General features: G+C 42.4%; 1 protein-coding gene across 1 annotated transcript in view; it reads right to left on the bottom strand.

The window, feature by feature from the left end:
• Window positions 1–25,859, bottom strand: part of tbc1d12a (TBC1 domain family, member 12a) — a 44,063-nt gene extending 18,204 nt beyond the window's left edge. The window contains 5 exon segments of the mRNA XM_036593350.1: window positions 2,015–2,097; window positions 3,703–3,821; window positions 15,065–15,191; window positions 24,307–24,345; window positions 24,347–25,859. Of these exon segments, the coding sequence (XP_036449243.1) occupies window positions 2,015–2,097; window positions 3,703–3,821; window positions 15,065–15,191; window positions 24,307–24,345; window positions 24,347–25,533 (1,555 nt within the window). The 5' untranslated portion in view covers window positions 25,534–25,859.
• Window positions 25,860–26,082: the final 223 nt, after the last annotated feature.

Genomic DNA, 26,082 nt, shown 5'->3' with positions numbered 1-26,082 from the left:
CCTTTATTAATCCCGTAACGGGGAAATTCACCTCCGCATTTAACCCATCCGTGCAGTGAAACACCACATACACACTACTGAACACACACACTAGGGGGCAGTGAGCGCACTTGCCCACAGCGTAGGCAGCCCTATCCACAGCGCCCAGGGAGCAGCTGGGGGTTAGGCGTCTTGCTCAAGGCACCTCAGTCGTGTCCTGTCAGCTCAGGGAATTGAACCGGTGACCTTCCGGTCACAGGGCTGGTTCCCTAACCTCCAGCCCACGACTGTGACTGTTAAACCCATGAACAGATACAGTTTAGCTCTACAGTAAATGGACGCCGTTCTTAAGCGGGGCATTTTCCCACTTCGCATTACTAGTGGACCGTTACCATCCGCCACCAGTTAATGTTATTCTATAGACCAGTGCTGATCTACCAGCTAATGCTGAACTAAACTACCAGTTAGCGCTGATCTACTGGCTAGTACTGTTCTACCAATTAGTGCTATTCTATAGACCAGTCCTGATCTACAAGGTAGTGCTGAACTACCAGTTCGTGCTGAGCTACTGACTAATACTGTTCTACAAATTAGTGCTATTTTACATACAAGTGCTGATCTACCAGCTAATGCTGAATTACCAGTTAGCGCTGATCTACTGGCGAATACTGTTCGACCAATTAGTGCTAATTTACATACAAGTGCTGATCTACCAGCTAGTGCTGAACTACCAGTTAGCGCTGATCTACTGGTTAGTACTGTTCTACCAATTAGTGCTATTCTAAAGACCAGTCCTGATCTACCAGCTAATGCTGAACTACCAGTTAGCGCTGATCTACTGGCGAATACTGTTCGACCAATTAGTGCTAATTTACATACAAGTGCTGATCTACCAGCTAATGCTGAACTACCAGTTAGTGCTGATCTACTGGCGAATACTGTTCGACCAATTAGGGCTTTTCTGCCAGCTAGTGTAGAACTTCCAGTTGACAAGTTGGCTAGTACTGTTCTACCAGTTGGTGCTATTCTACAGACCAGTGCTGAATTACCAGCTAGCACTGATCTACTGGCGAATACTGTTCGACCAATTAGTGCTAATTTACATACAAGTGCTGATCTACCAGCTAGTGCTGAAATACCAGTTAGCGCTGATCTACTGGTTAGTACTGTTCTACCAGTTGGTGCTATTCTACAGACCAGTGCTGAACTACCAGTTAGCCAGAACTACCAGTTAGCACTGATCCACTGGCTAGCACTGTTCCACCAAGTGGTGCTATTCTACAGACCAGTGCTGAACTACCAGTTAGGTCCTAATATGTGCATATGCACATAACAGCTGCTGCCAAATTAGCTCCGACCTGCTGAAGCATGGACTCTACAAGACCTCTGAAAGTGCCCTGGGGTATCTGGCACCAAGACGTTAGCAGCAGATCCTTTAAGTCCTGTACGTTGGAGCTGCTGCGAATCAGACTTCTTGTTACAGCACATCCCACAGATGCTCAATCAGATTCAGATCTGAGGAATTTGGAGGCCGGGGCAACATCTTGAACGCTTTGTCATGTTTTTAAACCATTCCTGAACAATGTGTACAGTGTGGCAGGGCGCATTATCCTGCTGAAAGAGGCCACTGCCACCCTGATGTACCTGGTCTGCAAAAAAGCTTAGGCAGGTGGCATTCCTGTGGACGCCAACCTATGTCCAGACCCAGGATTCCCACCAGAGCATCCAGTTCCCTCCATCACCTTGTCCTTGACCTTGCGCAGTGATGAGTCTTGGGCGCCCCCCCACCCTGTCACTGGGAGCACCCAACAAGCGTTGCCACAATCTGGCCCTCGTCAAAGCTGATCCTCTCAGGTCTTTACTCCTGCCTAATTCTCTCACACCCAACATCGATTTCGAGGACCGACTGTTTGCTTGCCGTCAAATATATCTCAGACCTTGACACGCACCACTGTTACGAGTAAATGTTATTGACTTCATCTTCATCGGTCATAATGTTTTGGCTTGTCGGTGTACGTGCAGACGAAACACTTACCCCTCCTTTTGGCTCCCGCCACCATCTCATTGTACTCCTGTCTGTGTCTCTGAGCTTCCTCCTCAGACTTAGCTGGCAGATTCCTGACACAGGGAATGTTAAACAATCAGCTGTAATACATCAAATGTCTCTGTAAAAGCCACAGAGAATTCTGACCATCCATGATATTTCAATATTATACAACAGTCAGTTCTGCCCACGCAAGCTGATTGGTTGAGAGGCGTTCTAACTGTGCTGTTATTTTGCCATAACATCACATTTTTTCAGGAACACTATCACGCCGTTGAGACGCCGTTGCTAAGCAACGACTTTCACAGCTGTAGGAGATGCTCAAGCCATTTGAACGTTTTTACTTCTTACTCTGCCACAAACAGAAAATGGACACTTTTAAGATCACATTTGACTGACAGCCGATTTGGTCAGACTCTGAAGATGAGACGACACTAAATTCCCAAACTGTCATCACCACTGAGCAGCTTTTCAGTCGGCAGCTGTGACAGAAGAACAGCTAAGCAACCTGGAACCAGCCAGAAATGAACCCAATACCATTCGCCAAACTAAATGGGCTGTAAGATGCTTTACAGACTGGCTGGAACAAAACAACATTAATACTGATCTGGCAAAAATTGACTGAGCTAAACCTGATATTGCGGCAGTTTTATGGCTCAGTCTGATTTGGTCAGACTCTGAAGATCAGACTACTCGTTTGGCGAATGGTGTTGGGTTCATTTCTGGCTGATTCCAGGTAGTTTAGCTGTTCTTCTGTCACAGCTGCCAACTGAAAAGCTGCTCAGTGGTGATGACAGTTTGGGAATTTAGTGTAAGGAGCTGGAGAACGAACTGCCGGCTGTGCAGCGAGTGGGCGGAGTTCGTTACTCTGACGTAGCAACAAACTGCTCGTTAAGGAACTATAATTTGGTGAAGGAACTGCGAACATTAAAACATATTAAACGGCGCGTTCACGGCCCAGTTTATTAATTTATTACTTTATTTATTTAACTGTTCTATAAAAGAAATAAAACACTCAAGGTTGTGCGTTATTGTGAATAACACACTCCCTCTCGTGTTCTACTGCTTAATTAACAGGCTGCTTCCACAGTCCCTCTTATATACAAAATGAACAGCTTATTCACACAACGAACAGCTGCATTGTGATACGAGAACCTTGTGAACGTAACAGGCTTTGGACAAATAATAATTTCAGCACAGAGGATTCAGCCGTTCTGTGGACACAAGGAGCACATTCTTTAATGTGGAGAGAAGCCAAAGCCTCTTCAGAGTGAGAGACAGCATGTCTGTGTGAACGAGAGTGAATAAACAAATCATACTTCGGTGTTACATTACAGCATATCCTGATGCACGATAGGAAAGAGGTCAGCTGGAAAATAGGACCATAAAGCAGCTACTTGTTACTGCATTATAGTTACTTTTTAACTATATAACACATGGACTGGGTTTGGTAAACAACAAACGCTGACCAACGACAGGCGGCTAACGTTTTGCTCCGTCTCACAGAATAAAATCTGAAATTGTTTAACTCCCTGAAGTATGTTTGGCAGGCCTTTTAGGCCTTACCAGTAATACACAGTGAGTAAATATTTGGCTATGTGGCAGCATGCAGTCGTGTCACTCTGCTATGTGGAAGCAGTGAATCATGGGAGATGTAGTTCCAGCCTGGAAACACTTACGCGGGCCTGTCCTCCAGAATGAGCGCAGTAGTAGACAAAGGCTCAAACTCCAGATTCTTCCGTCTCATTGGCTGTCGGGGGTGAGGCCCGGTCCCTGGTCCCGCCCTTGCCTCGTACTCCTTCAAAGAAAAAGGAGGAACCATTCAGAAGGAAAAAAAAAAGAAAGAATGAAAAGAAAGCCAAAACAATGGAACAGCTGGTTTGAGGCTGCAGAAGATCCACGTCTGCAAATGCCACGGCCCAGCACAGCGCTCGTCTGAGACGGAAGGAGGAAAGAGAGGGAGAAAAAAAAAAAGAGGATGAAGAAATGAAAAAACAACACGACTGGCGAATGGCATGTGTGAGGAGATGCTATCAAATCTGATTTTTATATGCAGTACAGGTCAAAAAGTGAGGCACCTATTTATACAGGGGTTTTTCTTAGACTTTACTATTTACCCACATTTTAGAATAATAGTGAAATAACACGATGGAACTGCTACAATCAAAAATAACAGACTTCTGTCAAACAGAGTCAATTAGATCCACCTTAACTCGTCGCAACAACGTACCTTTCCGTCACCAGTCCATGTACAGCTGTATGCAAAAGTAATTTATGAAACAAATCCTAGTCAAATTACACATTATGTAGATTTTTGAGTGAAAATATTCTTTTAGAGGAAAAACTTACATGGAAGTTTAACATATTGGAAAAACATAAAATATCAAATGTGCCATAACTTTTGCACAGGCCACATTTTGTTTTTTTTTCCCCTCCAAATTATTAAATTAAGCAAATAAATAGTAATCGTGCATTAAAATGTGCAGAAAGTTGTTCCCTGTAGAAAATAGGTACTTAGAAAATCAACAAAAACGTATAATGATCTGGTCCAAACTTTTGCATACGACTGTATAAACTCTAAGCTGCAAAAAACATTTTGAATTCACTCTGTTTGTTACAGCAGTTTAGCCCCGCCCACTCACACTGAAGTTATAAGGAGTGTTTCAGCTCCTTCAATAAGGACAGCTAATTAGAGAATATAACGCTGTGCATGCAAATTTCCAGGCAAAACTCGCATTAAGTAAAAAAATTTTGTTTTCAGCATCAGGAAAAAGCTGAAAATCTATATTCACAGAAAATTACACTCAACAACCAAGTTTAATATCAACATTTTCATTATTTACTGTCCTTTGCTTTCATTATGGTTACCATTCTTTACAGGAGACTTGTTCTCAGTTTTTAAGAAATCTGCAGGGATATTTTTCCACACCTCCAAAGTCTTAAAAGTTCAAGGTCATTTGAGGTCATCTGCACATTTTAATGCATAATTACTGTTTATGTGCGGAAATTCAACAAATAAAGAAATATTGTGCACTAAAATTCGTAGAAAAATGCACCCTTGTACCTGTAGAAGATGTGCTAATGTGTTTTCACCTAGAAAATCAACAAAATGGAACTTGACTGGGGGTCTCCAAAATTTTTTAGGGGGTACATGAAACCATACGAACGTCATAAGTGGACAACAGGGTGAAAATGAAATACAAAAAAAGGATTCTGATTAACTATTTCTGGGGGGCATTTGGGAGAAATTTCTTCTAAATTCAATTTCAGTTGTGGAAATAAATTACATAACTGGAAAAACTATTTTTCTCTTTTTATTTATCCGCCCAACAGCTGCTGGCGTGCCTGATCACAGGCAGACTGCATCTAAACACCAACATGCAAACAAGAAAGGAATAAATGCAAATCCGACCGAAGCACGTCATCCTACTGTCTAAATACAGGCGATGTGTGGGTGATGGAGCACAGGCCGACTTCCCTTTCAAAACAACTCAAATGTAATGGAACAATTTTCTGGATGTTTATGATTTGTAGCCCATCCTGTTTCAACAAACGAGCGACTGGCAAAAGCATCAAAGATAAAGACCTTAACAGCAATCATATTTTCACAACTTGGGAACTAAATCATGCTGTTCACAAGAAAAACGAGGAAAGGAAAGCATCTGTGAGAGAAAGAGAGAGAAAGATACTTTTTCTAGTACACTTCTCAAATGCTCTCTTCAATCATGTATGCATGTAAATATATAAACAGGCACAAATGATGCAAATGACATCATACTAGGCCCAGTTTCCCAAAAGCATCTTACGCTGGTGTTACATGGTGAAACTTCCGTGCAATTTTAGCTGCTCGAAACCTACATGAAACTAAATCGCCCTTGAGTTGCATAACTTAAAGCATCCTGCAACTCATTTGAAACTCAGTCGCAACTTAGTCAAACAAGTTTCATGAAACAGCCAATCGAAACGCAGGTAATGCATCGTGACCATATCACATGACATCGTTTTAAACAATTGATTTCACTGAATCGATAGACAACATTAAATTTGTTACATTCATGCAGTTTTCCACATTTTCCCCAAATGCAGTCGTTCTTAAGACTTTTAGCACTGAAGCTACACAATATAAGCAATGGCAGCATTTAAATCAGCAATTAGCATTATGCAAACAAATCCTCACATATTTACCCTCAAGTTTAATGAGTTTAAAGAGGGAGTCTTGTTGTAAACAAGTCTAGCTGCCTCCTACAGTTGTGCCACAGTAGCCTCTAGAGATTTTGGGGTTTAAACACCAGGAAAAAACCCCTTTGATGAGGTATCTTGAAGGTAGTAGGGACAAAACAATGTGCTTTGGACACCATTTGAATTTTTTTTTGTTTGCTTTGTTTTATTATCTGCTACAACTAGCCACTGCAGAAGGAAGTCAGATATCATATCTGTATTTATCAGCCTCTACATCAGTGCATTTTTTTTATTGTTAATCGCTTTGCGTAATGCTTGCTCAGTATTGTAGTTATTTAAGCAACAGAACACTCGAATAACATTTGAATAACATTATTCGCGATAACACACGACCTTCAGTGTTCTATTGCTTTTATACAACAGTTAAATAAAGTAATTAATTAATAAACTGGGCCGTGAACGCAGCGTTTTATATGTTTTAATGTTCACAGGGCCTTCCACCGAATTATAGTTCTTTAACAAGCAGCTTGTTGCTACGTCAGAGTAATGAACTCCCCTGCACAGACTGCTGTGAGCCTCGCCTTTTGAAGTACCGACTGAGCCATAAAACTGCCGAAATATCAGGTTCAGCTCAGTTTTGTCATTTTTTGCCAGATCAGTATTAATGTTGTTTTGTTCCAGCCAGTCTGTAAAGCATCTTACAGCCCATTTAGTTTGGCGAATGGTGTTGGGTTCATTTCTGGCTGATTCCAGGTTGTTCAGCTGTTCTTCTGTCACAGCTGCCGACTGAAAAGCTGCTCAGTGGTGATGACAGTTTGGGAATTTAGTGTGAGGAGCTGGAGAACGAACTGCCGGCTGTGCAGCGAGTGGGCGGAGTTCGTTACTCTGACGTAGCAACAAGCTGCTCGTTAAGGAACTATAATTTGGTGAAGGAACTGCGAACATTAAAACATATTAAACGCCGCGTTCACGGCCCAGTTTATTAATTTATTACTTTATTTATTTAACTGTTGTATAAAAGCAACAGAACACTCCAGGTCGTGTGCTGCGCTTCAAAGTGACACATAACTCAACAAACAACATATTAAATGCTAGTTTTAGGCCTGAGTGACCCTTAAAGGGCTTAATTTAACATGAAAACATTGTTAATGCTTCTAAATGTACTGCTCACTCCCCAGTCTACAAGGCCCGTATACGGACACCAAGCTGCATAAACAGCCCGTTTTGAATTCAATGCTTTTGTAAGGTCACAAAAACCATCACGTTTACAAGCATCCGTCTATTCGGCCTACAGCGCTGCCCATTTATGTTGGAAGTTTTAAAGAGTGCCTTAGTCCAGGCTGCCTTTTGAATGAACCACAATACAAGACAGCCAATCGGATCACACATCAGTCTTAGAGGCACGGTAAGAACAAACAGCCTGTTTAATTCTCGGATAAAGAGAGAGGCAGGAAATGGTCATTGAAAAAGAATGATGACTGCCTTTGGGACACATCCCCACACGAAACACAAAAGGTTTTACCAAAAAAGTAGATGATATGCACTCCAAAATAACTGTTTGAGTCAAGTGGGTGATGGACATCATTTTCACAATGCTATCTGGTGAGTTTCAGGCCAACAATGCTTGTTATCTACATTTAGCGTTGGAGCTCCAGTGCTAAACAGCAAACTTCAGATACCAAACACAGCAAACTTTGACTACATTTGTTTTAAGCAGAAAAAAGAGTGCAAATTAGTTTTTTTTCACCAAACTATTCCTTCGAGGCACTGCATACCTCATTCCTAACGCTGTGAAGAGACCAAGAAGCAGTGGCGGACAGTAATGAGTAAATGTAATTCGTTACTGTACTTAAGTAGTTTTTGTGTATCTGTACTTTTTTCCATTTTGGGCGACTTTTTACTTTCACTTCACTACATTTCAAAGTCAGATGTCTTATTTTTTTACTCTACTACATTATGAGAAATCTGTCGTTCCTTTTGGTTTATGTGTGTATAAAAATGTAACGTCAAAACGAAAGAAGCACAAAGAAAGAACACCAATCAGGGCACAGTGGTCACTTAGTTTTGAGCTTGTTTTGACCCGACCCAGTGCAGCACACGGTTCAACATCAGTGCAGCAGCGTAAAATTTTGGGAGAGTCTATTCAACATAAATGATGAACTAACCTAACTTTGTGTAAATAGACCACAATATAGAAATATGTACACATATGCAGTTGTGACTGACGTGTCTTTTATTCTGAATTTATACAAACACTATTTCATTTTATAGTAAATTAGTTTTGGCTAGTTTATGTTTATGAACAGAGACCTACAGATGCAGTTTAGTAACGGAAAACTCATTTGTGAATCTGAGTTTAAAGTTTTTATTAAACTTGAACTTGTAACTAAGTTGCAAATAAATCTTAAACTGAAACTTTGCTTGTTTGTATAAAGTGATTTCAGAGCCACTCAGTTCTACCTGATGGAAACTGTTCGCCTTCAGTGCTTTGTGCTTATGATAATTTTATTAGACATCAGTGACAGACTCATTTGGCAACAATTACCTTGTCAATTTTAAAAAGCAGTAATGTAAAATCTGTGTTTTCCTATTTAATTGTGGAAAAAGGATCTTTTACTTTGAAAGGACAAATAATTAATGACATCACATGACCAGGAATTCCTATTATGATGTTGTTATTACCATATATTCCAAATACCAATCGAAAATGTGTTGAAAATTATATTTTAAGGTGCTACGGTATGATTGTGCATTGTTGCTATATGGCAACAATTTACCAAATACCCCAAAGTAGAGTACCCCAAAGTCTTTACTTTTTTTTTCAAATATTTCCATTATTTAAGCACTTTTAAGTAACAAAAACACATTAAAACATTATCATGTTTAAGTAATAATTCATGCAACAGAGGGTTAAAAGACTGGTTTACCAAGAGAGACACTGGAGTATTTTCACCTAAAATGAGTTAATGAAGCGAGTCTTGTTACAAAAATGATAATAGGACATTAAAGTCATAATTAATCTTTTAGTACTTTTACTTGCGATACTTAAGTACATTTGAAGGCAAATACTTCTAGTACTTTTACTCAAGTGGAGGTCTAAAGGGAGGAACTTCTACTTTTACTGGAGTAATATTTTACCTTGGGCTCTCTCTACTTTAACTCCAGTACATGATTTGTGTACTTCGTCCACCACTGCCAAGAAGTGCTCAATGTGGCGAGTTCTGAGTACATAACTGTAATCAAGAGAAAACCAGTGAACTTCCGCCCACGGCAAAGGTTTGTACTGCTTGCTTATGCATGCATATACAAAAAGAACTACACTACTTCTGCCTCTCTCGCAAGCAGGCGACAGCTGACAAAGCCAGCAGTCCTCGAGAAAGAGTCAAAGTGAAGAAAAGGAATGAAGAGACAATATATATGTAAAAAAAAGGACATGAGAGAGAAAAAGAGCAGACTGCAATTCATTATCACTCAGAAAAGGCCTCCCCACTGCACTTGAGACGGCACAATATTCCTTATCCGTCACTCTTTATCTGCAAACAGTACTCATTTTGTGAATATCCATGTATGTGCAATGCTGTGCAGAAGTCAGAGAGGACACTTGCGTAACGAAGGAGAGAGTCAAAGGAAAATAAGTGGGGAAAAAAAAAATGGGAGTATCCGAGGCTGAAGTTAAAAAAAGAAGATTAAAAGCTACAGAGAAAATGGGATTCCTAACAACCACCTGGTAGACCAAAACTGCCCCAGTCAGTTAAACAGCATTTAAAGCTTTCATCTCTGAGAGAGAGGAGAAAATCAAGCTGCTTCAGACCTGAAAACATCCACAGGTGTTTCTGTCCATCCTTCCACTGTGAGAAGACGACTCAGCGCTACACTCTCAGAAATAAAGGTAGTAAACTGTCACTGGGGAAGTGCCCATCTTGTCACTGGGGTGGGACCCTCAAGGGTCCATCTCAGTACCTTTAGGCTACGTTTACATTACCAGTCACGCTGCTCAAATCCTATTTTTTCCTCAAATCCGATCTCTCTGACACGATGGTTCACACTCGTTTAGGTAAGTGACTCAAATCTGACATTAATGTGACGAACCGGCGTCCTGAAATGACCCTCATGAGCTCATCCTACTCAGTAACGTCACGTGAATGAATCACTGATCATCATCAGCACAAACTAACGAGCAGAACGAGCTTCGCTGAGAAGATAATAACTCTGATCAGCTCTCAGCTTCATTATTACAACCACAACTTACTGGCTCTCTTGCTAAAACACTAGAACTCAAGTCACCCAAACAGCCCAAATCATTTCTATAAAAATACATCCTCAAAACTTCTTTCAACCCTGATTAAACTTCATCTAGGTCTTCATGAAGGTCACGCAGACTTGCTGATGTGGTTAAGAGCATGACATGACTTACTATGAACTGCAAAAATGGGCAAAACATGTCCAAAAGCTGAAGTAGTAGTTGCTGATGTCCTGAAGACATAAGTAAATCTGTGAACACAGCTTGAAGCAAATAAGAAATTATTCAGACATGCAGTTTACACAGTGCTAAACTGCTAAAAGCTGCTGGAAAAAAGACATCAAAACAAAAAAGGAGTGCTGATGTAGAATCAGTATTCCTGACAACAGAAGTTTGCCGAAAGAACTTTCAGGGATGTATTTTTACAGAAATTATTTACGCTATTCGGGTGACTGAGCTCCAGCGTTTGTTAGGAATGTCATTCTCGTTAGCGCAAGGCCAAAAGCCACAGCTGAACGCCTGTGACCTTCAATCTGTTATAAGCACTGTATTATAAACAGACATGTGCCTGGGATGGATATCACCACATGGGCTCAGGAACACTGACAGAATTTTCACTGCATCAACTAACTCAGGTTAAGAAGCCATATATCAACACTGTGAAGAAACGCCGCCGACTTCTCTGGGTTTGAGCTCATCTGAAATGGACTGATGCACGGTGGGAATGTTTACAGTAGTCTGACAAGTCAACATTTTTAATTGTTTATAAAAATAATGGACGTTGCGTTCTCTGGGCTATAAAACGACCATCTAAGCTGCTACGAGCATAAAATTCAAAGGCCAGGGTCGGTCATGGTGCAGGGATGTATTAGTGTCCATGGCATGGGTAACTTCTCTGAAAGCCACCAGTAACGTGAACGATTTATACACATTTTGGAGAAACATATGTTGCCTTTTAGATGCCGCCTTTTTCAGGGACGCCCATGCTTATGCCTGTGTAATCAGAGAGCGTGCAGGTGCTAGACTGACCTGTCTGTCCTCCGTTTTAAAATGTGTGGCACATTATGAACTGCAAAGAACAGCTGTGCAGCTGAGGACTTGCATGAAGAAAGAATGCCAACAAAAAATGCTTTCACAACTTGATCAACTGGTGTCTTGCGTTCCCTAAAAGATAATTAAACGTGGTTAAAAGGTGATGTAACACAGCGATAAACATGCTCCTGTCCCAACTTTTATTTAGAGGCATCAAATTTGGAACGAGCACATATTTGCTAAGCATAAACTATAAAAGTTTATCAAGGTAAAAACAACAAATATTGTGCTTTTTTACTGTTTTCAATTTAACAGGGGACAAACAGAATATATCCTTCACTGCTTTTTGTTTTCATTAGAGTTTCACATGCTGTCCCAACTTCTGAGTACACAAATACTGTGATATAAATTTCACTTCATATCGCCCACCCCCTAGAACTTCCATCATGTTTTTTGCAGGACAGGCGCTGGAGCTGAGACTGGATGGAATTGAGGTGAGCCCTGCTGCTATGGCAACCGCAGGTTGACGGCAGGCTCCATATATAGTGATTCCTGAGGGTAAACAACAGCAGGGCTGTTCAACGCCTGTCATCCTTCACAGCCCGAGAGTCTCAAATGACTCGTCTTCTTTTGAGCTGCTCACCACAACAAAGATAATGAGCTCTTATGAAGAGAACGCTAATTAGTTTAGAAACTAATGTAATTAACTAATGATACAGCAAGTGCTTCACAATCCCCCCCTGCATGTTTTAGGGATTTCCCTGCTTTAGAGTTCCCACTTTAGCTCAGAAACGGCTCTGTAATTAGCTTGGATCATGTATGGAAAAACAGTATAGCCCATTTAGGGTTTGCTTCCCAACTAAAACGCAAAAAAGATAGCGAGTCCAAACCTTTGATCCTTCCAAAGAGTAACCTACCTGACTTATCAGCCTGCACTGCACAGTCCAATGTGTGCCCCACCCAGTCAAACCTGCTTCAATTCACAAAGGACTTGATAATTAATTGATGCGGCTAATTTAATCTGGCAGCGCAGAGAAACATGAAACTGGAGATGACAAAACACTGGCATACATACCGAGTCATGAAGAACCTTATTCAAAACACTAATGATGGCATTAATTTCACATTGTATAACTAACAGGCATGCCAAACTAATTCTTTTCTCCGAGTCTGTGGCTGGAAAAGATGCTGGAAAATCCAGGGAGTACACTCTTAATCTTCTCTCTATTATTCTTTCATTCCCAAAAAGGCTTGAAAATAATGTTGACCAAAGCACTAAGGATGTAGCAAATTCCAAACAGTATAGGTGCACTTTGTAGTTCTTCAGTTACAGACTGTAGTCCATCTGTTTCTCTGCATACTTTGTTAGCCCCCTTTTACCCTGTTCTTCAGTGGTCAGGACCCACATGGACCCTCACAGAGCAGGTACTATTTGGGTGGTGGATCATTCTCAGCACTGCAGTAACACTGACGTGGTGGTGGTGTGTTAGTGTGTGTTGCGTTGGTACGAGTGGATCAGACACAGCAGTGCTGCTGGAGTTTTTAAACACCTCAATGTCGCTGCTGGACTGAGAATAGTCCACCAACCAAAAATATCCAGCCAACAGCGTCCTGTGACCACTGATGAAGGACTAGAAGATGACCAACACAAACTGTGCAGCAGCAGATGAGCTATCGTCTCTGACTTTACATCTACAAGGTGGATCAACAACGCAAGAGTGTCTAATAGAGTGGACAGTGAATGGACACTGTCCACTCTATTAGACGCCAGCAGCACTGCTGTCTGATCCACTCAGACCAACGCAACACACACGAACACACCACCACCACGTCAGTGTTACTGCAGTGCTGAGAATGATCCACCACCCAAATAGTACCTGCTCTGTGAGGGTCCATGGGGGTCCTGACCACTGAAGAACAGGGTAAAAGGGGGCTGACAAGGTATCAGAGAAACAGATGGACTACAGTCTGTAACTGTAGAACTACAAAGTGCACCTATATAGTAAGTGGAGCTGATAAAATGGACAATGAGCGTAGAAACAAGAGGTGGTCGTAATGTTATGCATAATGATCGGTGTACATATGATACATGATATGTAGCAAAACAATCAGAAAGTTTTAATTATACCGTGATATAAAGTTCTGCCCATACCTACTACCGCTGACCCCAAGCTTTTTCTTTCAGTAATCAATTCTTTATGTGTGTGTGTGCAGGCTTGCCTGCAGGAATACTGAGGGACACCTGTGGATTGCGTGGAGTGAATCCCAAGCAGCGGAGTGCAGAAGCAGAAAGCTGCCTATAACAGCCTCTCAGTCAACACAGAGAGGAGGGGGAATGGGCAGACAGCTGGTTAGACAGCAGCTGCAGCACACACACACACACACACACACACACACACACACAACGCCCCCACAGATCCCATACCGCTGTGTGTCTAAGCTGACACATCCAGTGACACACTCTTTCCAGTGTTCTCAAACCCTCTGTTTCTCTCTTCTGTAGACCCCTTCAGCACTGAACTACTGTGGTGCCGTTATCTCTAGAAACGCTGTAGTAGAGCAGTGCCTGTTAATCAGAGTAATATTTTTCTTTTTTTCCTTTATTTTCTCCAAGGTTTATGGTTGTAAAGTCTTTAAGAGTGTTTTTTCCACTGCTACATAAGGGTCTACAGAAGGGTTGTAAATGGTTCTGAAGGTTTTCGGGAACTTCTCAAGTGTGAGACTGCATTGCAGAGACTCGACTCAGATGCACCTCATAGACTTGAGACTCGACTCTTTGGGCGGGTTATAACCTGCTGTATAGTTCTGGTGTCTTTGAGAGGGTTCTGACCTGCTGTATAATTCTGCCATCTTTGAGAAGATTCTGACCTGCTGTATAATTCTGCCATCTTTGAGAAGATTCTGACCTGCTGTATGGTTCTGGCGTCTTTGAGTGGTTGTAATCTGCTGTATGGTTCTGGTGTCTTTAAGAAGGTTCTGCCCTGCTGTATAATTCTGAAGTCTTTGAGTGGGTTCTGATGTGCTGCATGGTTCCGGAGTCTTTAAGAAGGTTCTGACCTGCTGTATAATTCTGGAGGTTTTGACAGGGTTCTGCCCTGCTGTATAGTTCTTGTGTCATTGAGAGGGTTCTGACCTGCTGTGTAGTTCTGGTGTCTTTGAGAGGGTTCTGACCTGCTGTATGGTTCTGGTGTCTTTGAGAGGGTTCTGACCTGCTGTATAGTTCTGGTGTCTTTGAGAGGGTTCTAACCTGCTGTATAGTTCTGGTGTCTTTGAGAGGGTTCTGATGTGCTGTATAGTTCTGGATTTTTTGAGAGGGTTATGACATGCTGTATGGTTCTGGAGTCTTTAAGAAGGTTCTGACCTGCTGTATGGTTCTGGAGTCTATGAGAGGGTTCTGACCTGCTGTAAGGCTCTGGAGTATTTGAGCTGGTTCTGACCTGCTGTATTAGTTCTGACGTTTTTGAGATGGTTCTAACCTGCTGTATGGTTCTGGCGTCTATGAGAGGGTTCTGACCTGCTGTATGGTTCTGGCGTCTATGAGAGGGTTCTGACCTGCTGTAAGGTTCTGGTGTCTATGAGAGGGTTCTGACCTGCTGTATGGTTCCGGAGTCTTTTGGAGGGTTGTCCCTTGGAGGGGTTTTCCCAAACAATCTCCAGCCTGGAGCACTCTGAGCAGCTGTAGCCTTGGGCTCTTTGGTCTTCCAGGAAAACAGACTTCTAAAGAGATCAAGGAGAAGGAGAGACAGAATGAGAGGGAGAGAGAAAACAAACAGAATGAGGAACCGAGACTCCCGAAACAGCTTCCAATCCGTTTTCATCACTGCCTGCCTGCATCAGACTCTCAGTGAACTTAAAACACAGGCTCCATCACACTGGGACGTCACAGCCTTAAAAGCTTTTGCCTGTTCACTCCAGACAATTAACAATCAAGCAGACTATTAGTTTGCTGTCGGTGATAAACGACTTGCAACATCCAAGATATTAATCCACCTGTTGTCAAGGCAGATGCCTCCTGCTCATGAATAAAACAGCTAATAGTTACATTCGATACGGGCATCTGTTCACCGACAGAAACACTCTGCAAAAGCTAAACAGCATCTGTTGCACTTTTAATTTAATTACATCTCTGAACGTGTAATTAATCAGTCAATAAATTCATCGCTGTGTGTTCCGGTCAATTAACAAACCCAGTGCGCTGAGTGACAGAAGGAAGGGAGAGAGTCAAAAGAGTCACAGGAGAACCGGGTTGGAGAAAAGAGGAAATTGAAACAAGAGAGAAAAACGCAGTCGGACTTGAGCAACACAAAAAGCTTGACACAGCAGGACACCATGACGCCCAACTCATAAAAGCTGACATTAAAATTCCTTTGGCTTCTCTAACCAGACGAACACCAAAGAACCATGTACTGAACAACAGCAAGCAGAGTTGAAAGTTTGAGTGCCTTATTTTGTGCTTATCATCTTTTTTTCCACACATTAACTTAAAAACTAAGCACTTCACTTTCATTTAACTCGTTCATCCTGATTACTTTACCCTTCAAAGAGACACTTGCAAATGACTAAAGGAGATATTATAATGAGATTAGATATAAAACAATTCACTTGTGTGATGAAGGGGAAAATCTAAGGAAATGAAGTGAAGGAAACAACTGGTCTGGGTCTGAAAGGAGCTCTCAAAAAGCAGTGACTAAGAACAGGAAACAGACATATAAACAGAAAATTTGCACAAGTGGACATTTGAGACGTGGAGCAAAGAATTACTGAATATTTAGTCTAAATTCACAATTAGGACTTTTGAGGTGTGGAAAAATATCCCTGCAGGTTTCTCTGAAGTCTCTTGAACAGAATAAAAGCTGTAATAAAGGCAAAGGACAGACTTATTAAATAAGTTTTAATAATTTTGGCTGTTGTGTATTTTTTAGGGCTGCATCAACCCCAATACTGGTATCAGGTATCAGCCTGACACTGCGCTCATTTGCCCATATAAGACCACAACCACCTCCCCCAGTACTTTACATCGTGGCACTTTACCTGAAAATATGAACGTACATCATCTAGAAGATGAAGAATATTTAAATCCCTTATATGGTCAAGAATGTGTTTGGTTTCAGCTTCGTTCCAAAAGTATTTTGCTGCGTCTCGCGGCAACGCTGCTCGCTTATTTCCAGCATCGCAGTCTGTTTTTGCACACGCTCAGACTGAGAAATCCGAAAGAAATCAGAGTAAGAGTACACAGGCACAGGTAGAAATCTGATTAATGAGCTAAAATCTAACTTCCTTATCGGATTTCTGGACCTTCTTATTCTCCAGGGTATATTTTGGTTTGTCCATCTGAATTTACGTGACCAAATCGTAAGGCAAATTATTCAGTAACTGCATGAAATAAATGTAAATTTTTTATTTTTTTGGTAAAAGCTCCCCTCAAATTAACAGAAAATGTGTTTTATGATCATATATACATATTGCAATATGCTTACAATTTACTGTTGAGAGCCAAAAATCTTAGATGCTCTTTGTATCATTTTATAAAAATAATTTTTACAGAGAAGATCACTGAAGAGACGCCATCTGTTTATAGTTTGTAGCCCAGATTTGTGGAAAAATGGGTCGACTTTAGGTAGACAAAAAAAAAAGTGTGTTTCTTTTATTATAAGGGTTTAAAATTACATTTCCCGTCTATTTGACTGGAAAGAAGACAGTTACAGCTCTCATACGACCCCCACCTTCTGAATGTAGCTTATGAAATATGAAAGTTATAATGTATATGACAAAGTGCATTTTGGAACCACTGGTGGCCTCAAGGAGTTGAAGAGGTTAATTGGATTTCTACACCTTACTCTGATTTCTAGACCTTACACTACATCCGGAGTGTGCTGCTTACACGACCATTTGAATAATCAGACAGCTGCAGAAATCAGATTATGATCGGAGTACTGAGTGCATGTAAACACACTCAATTATAGGTGTCCTCTGACTTTCACAGAGTACAATTCTGGATCTTCAGTTCAGCATACCACACCGCTTACATTATGAAATAACTTGTCGACGCAGCTTTAGCACCTACTGATCTAATCTGTAAGGAGTGACTACCTACATGAACAGATGGGGAACGGTAGAAAACCAGTTCAGCCAAAAATGCAGTGACTTTTCACACAGCAGTCTCCCAGTCAACCATTCAAGAACTGGCAAGTTAAATCCAGACACTGAGTGAGAAGCAAGCAGATCGCCTTCCACTACGCTCAACAAATTAGGAAATCGACGGGAATTTCTGTCTCAAACTGTACAGGAAGTGATGAGCGTCACAATCAGTTCTGCTGCTTACTTAAGACGACCACATGTTTACGGCATCGGCTGTGGAAAAACGCTGAAAAACTAATCTGGACCACGACTCAAACGCCTGACAAGCACGTTAAATCAGGATGAGAACAAGTTCTAGGGCTGCACAGCTGCGGAACAAAACAAGATCGACTCCAGCAGCAAATCTGCTCGGCCATCTCTCACTGAAATATACTCATAATCTCTGTTCTAACCACAGGCCTTCCAGGTAATAAAGCAGACAGAGGCCTGTAGGGCAGCCAGACGCAACTCACTCAACCAGCTCTGACCCTGGCACTCATTACCAGATCATGTGAGGCACAACGTCGCTCGTGTGGTAAATTTTTAGAGGCTATTCAAGCCTTAAGCAGTCGGCTCGGAGGCAGTAACGTTAAAGAATAGGCTTGAGTGAGACGTTTATTTAATACTGACCATTTGCATGATGACTAATACAGCTGAAGCAATTATTTGATATTATTGATTAGGGTTGGGTATAAAAATTATGATGGTATTTCAAAATTATGACATTCAATCCATTTACATTTTAGAGGGCATCGCTGATTGGTGGTGTGGGAGCTTAACCATAAAGTGGGATTGATAGAAAGAAGGGAAAAATTAAAGCCTCAGAAAAACTAAGCATGAAAGTGGCTCAACGACAGCTGAGAGACATACACACCACAGAACACGTTCGATTTCGGCTTTCGCTCTAACACCAACCACTCTGCGCTCTCAGACGTCCTCTAAACAGGTCAGCATCAGCTAGCTCTGTTAGGCCTGTCATTCCAATAAGGGTGCAACGATTATTTCACTTAGTCGACTAAAATAAATGACCAAATTAGTTGGCAACTAATTTAATAGTCGATTGGTGATGTCGTTACGCGTCTTTCCGACGTTACGATAACTTTAGTACCATGCAGGCAGGCTGAGACTATTTTTCTATGACTAAAACATAAATGAAAACGAACACTGTACAACTACTTTCTCAGTCGGTTTTATATTTGTTTTCAAACTTACATCCTTTCATTTTAACGTTATCAAACATTATTAGGCACATACTCTACACTGTGTTCAGACTAATAGACACTAAGGTCCAATCCCATTTCGGTTTTTTACCCCTACTCCTTGTTTTCGAGTGTCACCCTAACCAGAGTGTAACTCAGTTCCAAGGGGTAGTGGCTGAAATCTTGCCCTACGAAATGGGACCCTCAAATAAAAAAAAAAGAAAAGAAAACATCACTTCATTAACAGCTACCAGCGCTGCTCTGTAGGCGACCCGGCCCGTCTGCAGTGACAGCAGAGGAGGGTAAAGTTCAGCTCCTCACTGCTTTCCATGAGATCGGTGCCAAGTGGTCGTGCTATTTTAAATTTGTTTCATGTCTCAGCTGCAAAATGCTGTTTCCAAAAAACAGATTTTCCCACCTCATAGGAAATACATACACACATACATATATATATATATATATATGTATATATATAGTGCCAAAAAACACATTACAACCCATCATGCTGAACTTTTGACAGAGGGAAATGTAACAGGGCGGTAAAATCTTTTGCAAAAGTGGCTGCCACGCTCTCTTTTATCGACGTTCTAATGTTAGTTTTTCAACAGTAAATTACATAAAATAATAAAAAAGCAGTTTTCTCTGTGTGTTTTGTGTGACGGGGTGAATGTTATGCCTGACCTCATCAAGGATGAAGAAAATGGCAGATTTTCAATGTTGGATAAAAACAAACTTTTGAGCTTGGCTCCCCTAAAGACTTAGGCCCTGTCCCATTTCTTCTTTTTACTCCTACCCCTTGTTTTCGAGTGTCACCCTAACCCTTTGGAACTGAGTTACAAGGGGTAGTGGTTGAAATCTTGCCCCACAACCCTCAAAATTCCTTCATTAACAGCTACTAGCGCTGCTCTGTAGGCGACCTGGCCCGTCTTCAGTGATGGCAGAGGAGGGTAAAGTTCAGCTCCTCACTGCTGGGCTTTAGTTACATTTAGGACATCATATGCCTTCAAACAGGGGGGCAATTATTTATATCACCCACCTTTCTTCAGTGATACGAAGCTGAAGTCAGATATTCACCAGCTTCTTGTTAGAATTTTCCCGTTCCACCTTAAATGGTGAAGTTAGGTAGCCAGCTACCGAGACGTTAGCATGCCATTAATAATTTTTGTGCTAGTTATGAAGAAAATGACCATAATACACTGAAACGACATTAAACTAAGATAATACAGTGATTATTGTAATTTTTAACAGAGAAAATTCTCACATTTGTGGGTTTCTTTGGTCTCTTGTTCTCCATCTTGCTGATTTTTCTTTTTTTCTCATAACTCTCTGTTTGGAGTCTCTGAAAAACCTCCGTTTGGAGGGTCATGTAGCTCCCAACACTTCACCCTACCCCTCTATCTCAACAAGAATTGGGACACCCTACCCCTAGACGTGAGCACACAAAACAGAGGGCTAAGGGCTAAGTGGTAGGGGTGGGGGGTGAAATGGGATTGAGCCTAAAACAGCTGCCTTGACCCTAAAAAACCTGCGTAGGCCTACTTTTTTCCCCACCCACACATAAAATTGATCAGGAATCATTAAGGGAATCAATGAAAAATTGAACTGATAAGCAGAATAGAGTGGTATCAAAATCTATCAATCCCCATCCCGAGTCATGAGCTTGGAAATTCACAGCCAACAGTCAGCATCAGTGCATGAAAAACTATTTTTCTGTAATTTTTATGTTTTAATATTCTGAGCACAACTGAAGTAGGATACTTAACACCGGCTTGACTCTAGCCACAGAGGACACGAGTAAACGCTTCCTCGAGTGCCTCCATACTCCATTTCCACAGGATAGTGTTTTTATCAATATGCCGATTCACACTGGTTTAATATAACCTGGATTTATTCTGCTGTTCCTATTATATCATGTAATAGGTATAACGGGAGCGTGTGGTCCGTAAAAATGATGCATTCGGTCGGGACTAAAATCACTGAGTAATGCCAGTAAAAATGACCCAACCACCTCATGTAAAACTAATCCTATATGAATAGGGCTTAAGAAATGGTGGGAAGCTGTTACTGAGGAACATATAACCCCTCACACACACTACCCTGATCATCTGGAGGGTGGAGCTGTTTTTATTTCATTCCTGAAGCTGAAAAAGTTTTAGACCAAACTCACAGCTTAATTTCAAACTTGTTATTGGAGATTTAAGATGGCTCTAAGGTGAGCTACTTTGTCTGGGTTACTGTACTTGCTAAAAATAGTTTTAATATGATTTCTAATGATTAATAATCCAGGAGATTAATTATAAGATCACTTGGTAAGCTTTTCTATACTAAGCTGCTGAGAGTCAGCTTAATAAATCGGTCAGATTTAACAGGACTCGTGCGCACGCTGGTCTTTGTAGTGTTTCTTTAAAGTCTGCTAAAAGACGGCCGGAGCATCTAACGTCATGTTTCTCTGAACAGCTCCAGTGTTAGATTTAGCATTAGCTCCTCTGTAGGGAGCAGCTTCGGTTGCCAAAACCTCCTCCTTATTAAATTTTATTGTTTTTTGAAAAATATTTGCCCATTATGAATTTGATGCCAACAACATGTTCCAAAAAAGTTGGGACGGGGGCCTGTTTACCACTGTGTCTCATCAGCTCTACTTTAAACAACACTCTGTAAGAGTTTGGGAACTGAGGAGACACTGCTGTTGTTTTGAAAGTGAAATGTTTTCTTGTACTTGTTTAATACAGAATTTCAGCTGCTCATCAGTTCAGGGTCTCATCTGTCAGTGGTGACAGGTCTGGACTGCAGACAGGCCAGTTTAGCACCCGGAGCAATGCTGTTGTAATACATGCAGAATGTGGTTGTACATTGTCTTGCTGAAATAATCAAGGCCTTCCCTGAAAAAGACGTCATCTGGATGGCAGCATATGTTGCCAAAATATGTATCTATTCTTCAGCATTAATGGTGCCTTCACAGATGTGCACGTCACCCATGCCATGTGCACTAATGCCCCCTATACCATCATGAATGAGTGGTCTTTACCCCAGAGGACACAGTGTCCATGATTTCCAAAAAAGAATTTCTAATGTTGATTCGTCAGACATGCACGTCAGTTTTCCACTTCCCCTCAGTCCATTTTAAATGAGCTCGGGCCCAGAGAAGGTGGCAGCATTTCTGGATTCTGTTTATATCTGGTTTCTTCTTTGTGTTTTAGAGTTTTAACTAGGATTTGTGGATGCAGTGATGAACTGTGTTCACAGACAGTGGTTTTCAGAAGTGTTTCTGAGCTCATGCAGTGATTTCCACTACAGAATCATGTCTGTTTTTAATGCAGTGCTGCCTGAGGGCCCAAGGATCACAGCCAGCAAATACTGGTTGTCAGCCTCGTCCCTTACATACAAAGATTCTCCATATTCTCTGAATATGGTACCGTAGATAAAGTTCTTTGCTATTTTATGTTGTGAAATGTTGTTCTTGAATTGTTGCACTATTTGATCGTGCAGTCTTTCACAGAGTGGTGAACCCCTCCTCATCTTTACTTCTGAAAGACTCCGCCTCTCTGAGATGCTCTTTTTATACCTAATCATGTTACTGACCAATCAATGCTGCCAATCAACCACCAGGTGTTTTTTTAGCATTACACAACTTTACCAGCCTTTTGTTGCCCGTCCCAACTTTTTTGGAACGTGCTGTTGGCATCAAATTCAAAATGGGCAAATATTTTTCAAAAAACAACAAAATTTCTCATTTTCAACATTTTATATATGTTGTCTTTGTACTGTTTTCAATGAAATATAGGCTTTAAATGATTTGCACATCATTGCATTTTGTTTTTAATTTACATTTTGCACAGCGTCCCAACGTTTTTGGAATGGTATTGTACATTTACATGCTTTTTAAAAACCAGGCTTGTAAATAAGACTTCAGACCACCATGCAAAACACGAGCTAGGACAGCACATGTTATAACAGATTAGAACTGATGAGCTGTAATCTGATCAGCTAAGTAGCAGTGGTGGAGGTAATTTCACATTCATTCACTGTGTATTTGAGTTTATTGCGATACAAAAGGTTCAGTTAAAGTGCCCGAATTCTTTTTTCTTCTATTTTATTTTTGCTTAAGGTTCACTTACAAAAGTTTTGGCAGTTACGTTTCTAAATAGTCTTAACTGAATTTTATATGACCGTTTTCAACTTCTCATTATCCTTCAGAACTAAACAGCCTGTTTTTGAGGACTTATATAGGTAAATGAGCTCTGTTTTGATTGGTTGTCTCTGATTGTATTTCGCCTCATTCAAAAACAACAGCCTGGGCTGAGACGCTTCTCATAATTTTAGTATGAATGGGCGGGGCTACACTGCTGTAGACTGAATAGGGTGGATACATGTAAAAGTGCTGTATTTTGTGACATCACAAAAACAATGAATTCAGCATGAGCTGTTTTAACAGCTTAGTTTTCTTCTGTACATTGAAGAGTGAATGTTTTGATATATACTTACATGAGAACATATATAGCTACATATACACAGATCAGGCATAACATTGTGACCACCTTCTTGTTTCTATGCTCATTGTCCATTTTATCAGCTCCACTTACTATATAGGTGCACTTTGTAGTTCTACAGTTACAGACTGTAGTCCATCTGTTTCTTTGTTAGCCCCCTTTTACCCTGTTCTTCAGTGGTCAGGACCACCATGGACCCTCACAAAGCAGGTACTATTTGGGTGGTGGATCATTCTCAGCACTGCAGTAACACTGATGTGGTGGTGGTGTGTTGGTGTGTGTTGTGCTGGTCTGAGTGGATCAGACACAGCAGTGCTGCTGGAGTTTTTAAACACCTCAGTGTCACTGCTGGACTGAGAATTGTCCACCAACCAAAAATATCCAGCCAACAGCGTTCTGTGGGCAGCGTCCTGTGACCACTGATGAAGGACTAGAGGATGACCAACACAAACTGTGCAGCAGCAGATGAGCTTTCGTCTCTGACTTTACAGCTACAAGGTGGACTGACAAGGTAGGAGTGTCTAATAGAGTGGACAGTGAGTGGACACAGTGTTTAAAAACTCCAGCAGCACTGCTGTGTCTGATCCACTCGCACCAGCACAACACACACTAACACACCACCACCATGTCAGTGTTACTGCAGTGCTGAGAATGATCCACCACCCAAATAGTACCTGCTCTGTGAGGGTCCATGGGGGTCCTGACCACTGAACAACAGGGTAAAAGGGGGCTAACAAAGTATGCAGAGAAACAGATGGACTACAGTCTGTAACTGTAGAACTACAAAGTGCACCTATATAGTAAGTGGAGCTGATAAAATGGACAATGAGCATAGAAACAAGAAGGTGGTCATTTGGTTTTCCATGCGTATTGGGACACCATGTAAGCCTGTCATTTCAACAGATCCTTTGTATTTGATAAATTATTGTTATGATTATTATCACTATTATCAAACATGACATTCACGATAAGCAAAGTCAAACAAGTCGACACCCCTGAACTCATGCTCTGGTGTGAATTCAGGCCTACCTAGTCAGGAACTCTGCAATACCATGCCTCTTGGTGCCCTTCAGGGTCAGATGAAGGGTCAGGATCAACACAAATGCCCTCTGGCAGCTTATCAGGAGCGCTCTGCCGCCGAGCTGCACTCCCAGAGTTCAGACAACCGTCCACGCCACCCTCGTCCCCAAAGAAGCCAGCGTCGTCCTCAGGACTGAGAGGGGTGGCATCGCAGCTGAGCGACACCGTGTACCCGGGGTTGGTCCTAAGGGTCTGCGGCCTGGCCGAGAAGCCGGCGTCTCTGAAATCCTCTGCGCAGTCGCTGGCGTTTTCAGCCGAAGGGGATATCGACAGCTTTCCGCTGAGTTCTGAAAGGGTGTCCAGTCCAGGGTCAGGCTCACAGCTGCCCCCCTGCTGTGGCTGGGTCGAATCAGAAGCCTCCAGGCTGGCGTGACCGCTCTCCTGGTCAGGGCTGTCGCAAGACCCGGGTGAGGAGCGGGTGTTCTCAGTCGGGCTACCTAAATGAGGAGGACCCCCAGGGGGTGCATCCCAAAGCGACCTAGCGTTCACAACCAAGAACCCGCAATTCCCCAGCCTCACCCCTTTATCTAGAGCAGCATTCCGGTGCAAAAATCCTTCTATCCGTCCCCTCTCGAGGTCCAAGCAGCCTCTGGGCATCTGCATGCAAACATCTCCATTGGGTATTTTCTTGGTCAGCTTGGAAGAAGCTGGTGAGTCTCTGTGATTCTTACAGGAACAAGCTGGAGGGAGCTGCTCGCAGTCCAGCTGGGGGTCAGTTTCCTGCTCCATGACCCTCACACCATCACCATCCCCCACCTCAGAAGTTCCAAGGTCTTGCTCTGGAGGTGCCATTCTATCCATGTTCCCAGCTGGGGCTGGGCTCAAACGTCCATGCTCCTGACCTCCACCCAGCTCAGCCACAAAGGATGATGACGGCTCAGGAAATCCATTTACCACCTCCTCCTGTTCTCCGCAGCGCTCCTCACCCCCCAAACACTGACCACCGCTGCTGTCTTCTCCCCCCAAGCTGGTCTTCACACCAGCGCCCAAACAAGAGTTCTTACCATTAACAGCCCCGTAAACGCACCCCGGTCCAGCCTCACCGGCCACACCGCCCTGCTCCGTCTCCGCGGCGGAGGAAGCCCACCGGCCGGCGTCGCTCAACAGGCGGCTCTCCGGAGGCTCTCGCTCCGCGCAGACGACGTCGACGGAGGACGGAGAGGCGTGACTCGCCATTGTCCTCCTACTCCCATCTCCCTGGCGGCGGAAAGGCGAATGAAAGCCCGCGGCCGAAGCCCGCTGACCCCGAGGCTCCGCTGCACTCTTCCGTTGTGTGCGGAGGAGCGGGATCTCATCTTACGAGCGAACGCCGCACGCACGCGCCGCTGGCCGCGGTCTGGTAACGCACGCGCTCGGACGGTCGCTTCACACGGCGATAAGACGGACAATAACCGACGGACAAAGTCGCCATCGCTCGCCGTTAAACCGAAGCTGGATTTTTTTTTCAGCTCGGTCCGCCGCAGAAACACACAGAGGCCATTTTGAACTGAATGACGTCGCGTCTTTCCAGAGGCTTTTCCTCAAAAGTGGATTTTGCAGGAGTTAAAGCGACACCGTCCGGCTAGAAGGAGTAACTGCAGCTCGCTGAAGGGGAACTCCACCGAATTTCCAAAAAAAATCTGTAAAATTAAAGCGATGAAACCATTCAGAGTGGTTTAATGTGAAAGGGTTCATTGTAGAGAAACTTCTTTACAGTGGTGTCGAGAGGAACCAGGAGTTATGATG

Source organism: Colossoma macropomum, unplaced genomic scaffold, assembly GCF_904425465.1.
Source record: "Colossoma macropomum unplaced genomic scaffold, Colossoma_macropomum, whole genome shotgun sequence".
In the NCBI taxonomy this organism is placed as follows: Eukaryota; Metazoa; Chordata; class Actinopteri; order Characiformes; family Serrasalmidae; genus Colossoma; species Colossoma macropomum.
Note: the sequence above shows the minus strand (reverse complement) of the source record. Positions and strands in the feature narration are given on the sequence as shown.